The sequence below is a fragment of the Parambassis ranga genome, unplaced genomic scaffold (genome assembly GCF_900634625.1).
Source record: "Parambassis ranga unplaced genomic scaffold, fParRan2.1 scaffold_22_arrow_ctg1, whole genome shotgun sequence".
Taxonomy (NCBI): Eukaryota; Metazoa; Chordata; class Actinopteri; family Ambassidae; genus Parambassis; species Parambassis ranga.
Window position 1 is genome coordinate 1780165 of NW_021144778.1, and position 9100 is coordinate 1789264.

Genomic DNA, 9100 nt, shown 5'->3' on the forward strand with positions numbered 1-9100 from the left:
ACATCTGAAGAGAAGCTGAGAAGCCTGAGATACAGGGGCTGCAAGCTGTGCTTCAACTGTTCCTGTTTAGACAATAAGAACAGATCACCAATGTCTTTTAATGTGTACAGTGGGTGCAGGAAGTATTCAGACCCCCTTAAATGTTTCACTTTGTTATATTGCAGCCATTTGCTAAAATCATTGAAGTTCATTTTCCTCATTAATGTCCACACAGCTCCCCATACTGACAGAAAACACACAGAGCTGTTGACATGTTTGCAGATGTATTAAAAAGACAAAGTGAAATATGACATGGTCCTAAGTATCAGAGCCTTTGCTGTGACTCTCATATATTGAACCCAGGTGCGTCCATTCTTGTGATCGTCCTTCAGATGGTTCTACACCTTCATCTGAGTCCAGCTGTCTTTGATGATACTGATTGGACCTGATGAGGAAAGACACACACCTGTCTGTATAAGACCTTACAGCTCACAGTGCAGGTCACATACTGGGTGATGACGTCCTCCTGCAGGTGTTACTGTGGAACAACTGCTCTGGATTGGGATGAGTCTGAATAGAACTTTGTTAGCTTTGTAAAGCTGTGTGGTAGTTAGAGAGGAACTGAAAAGTGTCAACAACAAGGAGTTGGTCTCAATGGAATAAAGTTAAACATCAGGGCTCGTCCGGGATTTGAACCCGGGACCTCTCGCACCCTAAGCGAGAATCATACCCCTAGACCAACGAGCCATGTGTGGCCACTTATTTTTCATGTTTCAGTCAGTGGAAGAACATGATGTGTTTGTGTAACACTGGAGATGTTACCTGTACATGTGCAGAACAAAGACATGACCCACAGCAGACCATCATGTTTAAGGAGCAGCAGGAAGTCCTCTTCTTAGTAACATTTAGGTGAATGGGACGGCACATTGATGTTTGACTTCATCTATGAACACATGTCTGCAGCATGTTTACTGCATTTGAACTGTTACTAATAGAATTTCACTTGCTGTTTCTGTCACTTCTTTCATTGCGAGTTAAGACTCCAATAAGTTCCATTAAACTCACAGTGATGTATCCAGACCTCATAGTAAAGCCTTTCTTCTTCATGCCTCCTCCCACCTTACCATTAAGCACATGTGTTTGTTACCAGCAGCAACATGATTGTAGTAAAAAGCTCTTTGAACAACTGTGCTCAGGGCTCTGGTAGTTTCTGCTTCTTCTCCTGTGCTCCTCCAGACACTCCCAGTCCTCCTCTCTGACTGAGCTCACCTGCTTCCACTTGCTGATCAGGAGACAAAGGACAAATGAGGGAAGATGCGACACAGAGGGACATTTGTCCTTTTGTTAGTAGGGCTGCTGCTTGTTGTTGCTCCTTTAGAAAACCTGATGTGTTTCTTGTTCCTTTAGTAGAAAATAATGAGTCTCTTTTGCTTCTTTGTCTCCTAGTTCAGCTTTTGTTCCTCTCCTTGTCCTCTGACCTGCTGAGGGATGTCAAATGGACTTTTAGCTGACATGCTGGAAGATCATATGAAGATGTTCATGTATTGAAAGTTCCATGTAAGGAAAGCTTAGGCTCTTCTTCTTCCTCTTTGATTCTTGGATTCATTTGTCTTTGAAAATGACTCTTTGTCTTCTCCTGCTTTGCTTTTATCATGCTTTGATTCATTTACTCTCTGTCTCTAGCTTCCTGTTTTATTTGGAAAGATCTAAGCTGTGTTCCAATTCAGGGTCTGCATCCTTCGGAGGACACAGCCTATGCGGTCTAAGGACGGCCGCGTCCTCCTGAGGATCCTCGGCGGATTCTCAACCGTTGGTATAAATGGGACGGTCTAGCCTTCAAAGTAGGGGTGGGCGATACTGAAGATTTCAGTACGATCCGATACCAAGGAATCCAGGGCCAGTATCGCCGATACCAATACCGATACCGATACTTTACATTGAAATTTCATGATCATACAATAATTATTTTTTTGCTTCTTTTTTTGCCTTTAAATATGATTATCGTGATTGGCAGAATAATAATACACAAGAAACATTTGTTAATAAATCAAGCTGCAAACAAAAGTGCAGAACTGTATAAGTTTGAAATTTAATTCCCACTCATGTCAGCAATGCTCCTTGTGAAAGCCATGGCTCTTTGTGAATCATGTAGGTGTGAAACAGCATGACTAAGATACTTTTATAAATAGTTTAACACCTATCTGCATGGAGCCTAAATATGAAGAATAAAGATCCTTCAACAGTTATCACCAAAGCATAATTATATTAATCATACTGAAATACATATCATTATATAAACTTATATAATTACATATTAGATGTATTTTGGAATTTGAGAAAAACAAGATTTATTTCAGCTGGTGATGTGATGACTGTCAGTCATTCTGCTAAAATTACATGTCTTATCACAGCACTCAGAACGACACCTTAATTCATGCTGCAGATTACTCAATCTAAACCTTCACTTCTTTAAATCATCTACCTGGATATTCATGAGTGTTTTGCAGTAAAGCCTTTGTCAGTGCCCACTGTCTCTGGTTCATGTTTGGGGATCTGCCTCTTCCTCCTCCCTCTGTTTACTCTGCAGCTCGAGGTCTTTGGGCTCTGCTGCTTTATGTTTGTGTAAATGAGTGAGTTTCCACAGTGGCAGGTCGCTTTCCTGCACACCTCACAAGTAGTAGTTTCTTCTTCTCGTCTGTCGCTGTGAAATAACTCCAAACAGCGCTCCTCTTCCTTCTCTGCCATCTCCATGATGTAGCTGTACTTTACAGCCAATCAGGAGCTCCGTCTGCTCCAGCAGAGGGGAGAATGAGGGGGAGGGGCGGGGTGTGCCTGCGCACTGAGCAGAGTAAATGCGATGTAAATACGAGGTTAAAGTTGCTGAAGGTATAGAAGAGAAACTTCCACCGAAATATCGATCTCATCACGCTAGTATCGAGTAATTACTGATCCTAACTTTGGTTATCGATACTATCGATATTTAGATCGATTCGCCCACCCTACTTCAAGCACTTCCTGATTGTGGCGCGACGTCACAAGTTCTGCCCACAAGCCCGGGACAAAACAAACGCGGACAGACGACCAGCAGACGAACACAGAGTAAAAAGAGAAAGAGAGGAAAGACACGAAACGGCAGAAAACGAAAGATGGAAATGGAGATCGAGATTTGGATTTTGTTTTGTTTAATATTTACGTTGTTGGTGGAAGAGGAGAGGCGGCTTCAGCCCGGTTGGCTTCAGCAGCAGAGAATCAGCGCCGACTCGTTTATTTCAGGCTGGGAGAGCGCAGTGGAGAGGTAACGTTAACCCGCTGCTGTAATAACCCATACTATTGATAATAATTAATATACCAGTACTGAACAAATGCACTGCCATATAAATAGTAGTTGACAACTATGATTTAATGTAATAGTATTTATTCATTTGTAAGACTTGACTACTTTAAACTAGTTTTAGTTAAATGTGTAAGAACTGTTAACATCCAATAGAATTGTATCAGCTGTAAATCAATTGCTATAGTTTAATCCTCATGTTCTTACCCTCATGTCTCCAGACAGGGCAGATTTACTGCCGTATAAATGTACAGGTCCCTGTTCTACAAACCTTTTTTAACCATCATGACACCACCCAAGACTTCCGGCTGAGCAGAGAGTCCCTGGCGGTGCTGCTGGAGCTTCTACACCAGGAAAGAAGACAGGGATGGGGTGCCACAATAGAGACCTTGGTGTTCCTCTTCTGGCTGGTGAGTGGGACATCCTACAGCGTGTGGCAAGGGTGTTCGGATGCCTCGTACCACTGTTCACCGCATCGTCCATCGGGTTACGGAGGAGGTGGTGGCTATCCGCCACAAGTTTCATTACCTCCGCAATACCGCAGAAGACCTGGCGGCAGTAACCCAGGGGTTTGCAGGGCTGGCGAGTCACAGAGCTTTCTGCAAAGCTGCTGGAGCAATCGACGGCTGCCATGTGAGGATCAAGCCTCCAAGCGGCTTGGATGGTCACTGCTACCGCAACAGGAAACTGTTTTCCTCCATTTTATTGCAGGCAGTGTGTGACCATCAGGGCCGCTTCATTGACACGTACGTGGGCTGGCCGGGGTCGGTGCACGACTCCAGAATACTCCGGCACAGCCCACTGTACAGGCGTGGCATCTACCCTCCTCCAGGGCACTTCATCTTGGCAGACGGCGGGTACCCATGTCTCCAGCATCCACTCCCCCTCATCACTCCCTAAGCAGCCGGTACAAGGTGTGGCAGCCCAGCGCTTTAACAGCCGTCATTCCACGGCACGCTCCATCATAGAGCGTGCCTTTGGAATGATGAAGACGAGGTGGCGAGCCATCTTCCTCCAAGCGCTGGAGGTGCACCACATTTGTGCCTCAGGTATGTCACTACATGAGAGAAATATTGCTTATTGTCAAATGGCCTGCACAACATCTGCCTGGGTGCCGGTGACATCATGGCGCCAGAGGATGGAGTGCAGGAGGACATGCCGGAGGATGAGGGGGAGAACGGGCTGGAGGCAGCCAGTGGGGCTCCCTGGTGGGATCAGCTGTCTGCTGAGGTGTCTGCCCTGGAGGAGGGAATACTTGACCATGATTACTTTCAGAGGGTAAGTATAGTAATTTTATAGCTATTTCAATTCCAAGCTGTTGTGCAATGTAAATAATAACTTAAACAACATAGAAATTTGAATGTACAACACAAAACATCACCTCCTGTCCACCATCCTCTCCAATAAACCAAAAAGCCTCTCCATCCTCTGTCTGCTCTCCTTTCTCTCCTTTCCTCAGCCTCCTCTGCAGCCTCATGTCCTCCCTCATTACTCCAAAAAAACATTGTTTCTCTCTCCTCTTCCTCCTTGTTCCTTGTTATGGTCCTGGCTGCCTCTCCTCATTATCGTCATCATCATCGTAAATGCAGCGCCGTGCCCCTGGTGCTGCTGAGAAGGGGTCCAGGAGTGCTTTGTTTTTCTTTGTTTGTTTGTTTATTCTGGGGCCCCTGGTAGTGGGCCAGAGAACCAGGAGGGAGGGACAGCTTACCAGGGAGGCCGCACTTTACCTGGGCACACACCTTGCACACACACACAGACAAATCTTGTCAAGACCGCAGTGCCTGTTTTTAGCATTCCTTGTCCATACTTACCTGTAGGGTCTTAACCAAGACCTGTGTGCACGTGTCTATGTGTGTGTGATGTCGTCATGATACGCATGCATACATCTGTACCATGCACAGATCTGTACCATGCAGGAATCACTATCACAGTCAGAGTTCATATCAATGAGCAGAGAGCTGCAGTGGGCAGAAATCCCCACAGGTGGTCAGGTGGTCCTTTGTAGTACTTGTGATCTGCTCATTGTAGCCTTTAATCATCGGCTGAGCATGAAGTCTGTTACAGCCTTCCCTCCTCCAGGCAATTTTGTCTTCTCCCCAAAGAAATGTACAAACTGGAGATATTTTAATGTTGTAGAAAAACATGTGCTTAGTGTTGTTCTTCCATCGACAATATTTTACTTTAGCTATTTTATGCTACTCAGAATCTTGTTTATATGCACATAATAAACATTTACAATGGGGCTTTCGCACTACTCAGTGGTCAGGCCCTAACAACAGTGGGGGATGTAGCTCAGTGGTAGAGCGCATGCTTTGCATGTATGAGGTCCCGGGTTCAATCCCTGGCATCTCCAAGGTCATCTTATGCTCCTCTGTCAGCTCAAAGAGTTAATTGTTTACACCTAACAAGTCCGATGTGCTTCATCTGGTCAAGTTCAGTAGAACTGATGGAGCCACTTGGGCTACGTTCAGTCTGCAGGCTAAAGTGACCAAATCCCATTTTTTTGCACTAATGTGACCTGTATCTGATATTGTCATGACAGTGTGAACAGCTCAATTCCGATTTTTTTTATATCCGACCCAGGCCGCTTTCATATGTGGTCCTAAATCAGATACGTATCAGATTTTTTGCAATGCGACCTCAGTCTGAACAGCTATGCGGCATATATCCGACTTTTGCGTCAGTGAAAGGCGACAGGCGTCACAATTCTGCGACACAGGAGCGGGCAGACAAGCTGTGTTGTTAGCAACAAGCGCCTGTTGCCAGGAAGTAGAGCCCAACTCCAACGCGCGGCTCACAGATGAGGGAGATGTCGACTGTCTTGCTGTGAAAGTGACACAGAAAGGCGCTCGCAGACGTATTCAAAGGTTCTCGTCATTCTGAAGTTATGAATGTTGAATGTTATGAATGAAGTCAGTGTCGCTAAAAGCAGTCACATCACTATCCCACCACTCCGCACCCACACGCATCTCTGTACAGACGCTGCAGCTACTGCGCTCTTCCTTCTCAGCATTCTTCTTGATATTATTTGAATATAATTATGTTGGCTACGATCGGACATTAACGTAAACAAAGGCACACAAGCACACATTGTGTGACGTTGTGTCCTCTTCTGCACATGCGGGTCACTTCAGGGCCACAGTCCATTCACACAGGAGAGTGGTAGCAGTCGCATATTATTTTGTAAACACCAAAAAAATCGGATTTCACCAAAAAATCAGAATTGAGCATTAAGACCTGCAGTCTGAACGTAGCCTTGGAGAAGTGGCGAAAAAAGTGTTAAGTGTAAGAGCACAGGGCCTGCCTACAATCAGACACAGGTGCAGCACGTTAGGGCAGGGCAGCTAATCAGTGGGGGACAAGCACACAGAGGTGGGAGAGCAGAGAGGAAGCAGCAAAACACACGGCACCAGGAGTGGATCCGTTGGACCATGCTGATTTTTGAACAAGTGAATATGACAGGAATTGGAATGCTGGCGTTCTAGTCTGCTGCAAGTCCATGCAGAGCTTTATAAAGAGTAACAGTGATTATTGTGGAACAGAATTCAGCTCCCCCTGAATGGAAGGCAACTTTTTTGGAATGAAAGTCAGCATAACAGAATGAAACGCAGGTTTTCAGAATGAAAGCCAGCGTTCATCCATGTGCCACTTCTACTTTACATTGATACAAATGTATCTGTTCATATCACCTGACAGGACCAATTCTGGTGTAACACAAGTGAAATGTTATTTGTTGCAAGTCATACACTCTCATACTCTGGATTCCATTACAGGCCAATGTGGACCTCATGACAGTGTTGTATGGAAAGCCAGTTCAGTTCATTTCTTGATATTAAATATTTTGTTCTTGCACTACTTAACTAGTGAATACATTTAGACCTGGTTAGCTAATTAGTTCTTACATGTTCACATGGAGTCAGCTACTGCATGATGTAACATCTAGTATCTGACAAACAAGTAAACCCTATACATGACCACCAAAAACCCATAACACATTATATAACATATCTTAAAGTAAGTATTATTAGGAGGATGCTGTCATCTTCCTGCTAAATTGAGCTTTCTCACCTGGAGAGCCGGCGATCCTGAAGGACAAACCGGAGTAGACAGGGGTGGACCTGCTGTCAGAGTGGATCAGGGACTACCTCACAAACTGACCACAATAGCTTTAATTTGCACATACAAATACTACTGTTTACTGCTTACTTTTGCACTTCAGCCACTTTACAGTCTGTTTACATTGTTCATGGACATTTGGATAGTCATAACATTTATGACTTGATGTAACCTTTACATACTTAATATTTTATATTTTATTTGTATCTATTTCTCTTCTATTTTACTGTGTCTATATATTTCAAGCTGCTCACTTGTGCCTTAAATTGCCCCTCAGGGAGAAATAAAGTTTTCTGAATCTGAATCTGAATCTGAACAATATGTGAAAGCCCAGAACTGTGGGTCTTCAGAAACAACACTGACGGCTGTGTGCTGCAGAAGTTCTCTAACAACACTGCGATGTTGGTCTCATCACTGACCACGACGACGCAGAGTACAGAGGACTGACGCAGAACTTTGTGGACTGGTGTCAGCGAAACCACCTCCTGATCTATGCAGGGAAAACCAAGGAGATGGTGGTGGACTTTCGCAGACGACACTCAGCCCCCCCCCCCCCCCCCCCCCCCCCCCCCCCCCCCCCCCCCTCACCGGTGAACATCCAGGAAATGGACATTGAGCAGGTGGACTCTTACAAATACCTGGGTGTTCCGATGAGATCCGAGGAGATGGTGGTGGCATCAGTCATTCTGTACGGTGTGGTCTGCTGGAAGAGCAGCATCACAAAGGGAGAGGAAAAAGCTGGACAGAGTCATCAGGAAGTCCAGCTCTGTCCCGACCTTGCAGGAGGAGACTGCAGGAGGTGGGTGACAGGAGGGTCCTGACAAAACTGACATCCATGCTGGACAATGAGTCCCACCCCTGCAGAACACCCTGTCAGCCCTGCAGAGCAGCTTCAGTGGCAGACTGCTCCACCTCGGTGTGTGGAGGAGAGGTACAGAAGGTCTTTCCTTCCTGCTGCTGTCAGACTGTTAATAACCACTTCTGATAGGAGCAATATTCACACACCACAGTGTACACTACATAATTTATTTAGTTATGCAGTTTTCTTACAGACCACTTCTACCTCCCACTCACCTGTTAATATGCATACTCTTATTTGATTCTATTGTATATTGTAGTTAATTTTATTATGTATCTATCTTTCTCATCCTTTTGCTGTCATTATCTGCTGCTGCCTAAAACACAATTTCCCCATTGTGGGACAATTAATCTTTTCCTGTTTTTGCAGACAGTTCTGGATAGCAGGCCCAGTGTGTTTGGGGAGGAGGGAGACTGTGTTTCGACATTTGAGGCCAGAGGCTAAACCATGCTTTTTAAAATCTGGAAAAAATAAAGGAGCGCCAACACCAAACTGGAGAGGGAGCCATGCTCACCCTGAGCACTGTTATGTCCTGTAGCAACCTAACTTCCTCGACTCCTCTTACAACCCACCTGTTCTCTGTTTAAAATGTGGACATTATTGTCCTCAAAAGACTGACTGTCCTTTCTCTTTGAGGTGAAGATGGACTGCTGAGTGTTGTCCTGTGGATGTGGCTGTGGGTTTTTATTGACTAATAACATCTCAGTTCTAGAATGATTGCTGCTGACAGCTGTTTACAGGGTCTACGTTGGAATATGAACTTATTTGGAATAAAGACTAATCCTGCAAACGTAAACACCTGAGGCAGCCATCCA

The 9100-nt window shown here is 45.0% G+C and overlaps 1 protein-coding gene and 2 non-coding genes across 3 annotated transcripts in view; 2 read left to right on the top strand and 1 right to left on the bottom strand.

Moving 5' to 3' along the window:
• The window catches only part of LOC114430291 (uncharacterized), an 87530-nt gene extending 85718 nt beyond the window's left edge, over positions 1-1812 (top strand). The window contains exon 9 of the mRNA XM_028398598.1: positions 1707-1812. Within this exon, the coding sequence (XP_028254399.1) occupies positions 1707-1812 (106 nt within the window). The remainder of the gene's footprint in view (positions 1-1706) is intronic.
• trnap-agg (transfer RNA proline (anticodon AGG)) lies at positions 655-726 on the bottom strand. Its single transcript has one exon. It is a non-coding gene; the product is annotated as a tRNA-Pro (tRNA).
• Positions 1813-5591: 3779 nt separating the features above from the next.
• trnaa-ugc (transfer RNA alanine (anticodon UGC)) lies at positions 5592-5663 on the top strand. Its single transcript has one exon. It is a non-coding gene; the product is annotated as a tRNA-Ala (tRNA).
• The last annotated feature ends 3437 nt before the right edge of the window (positions 5664-9100 follow it).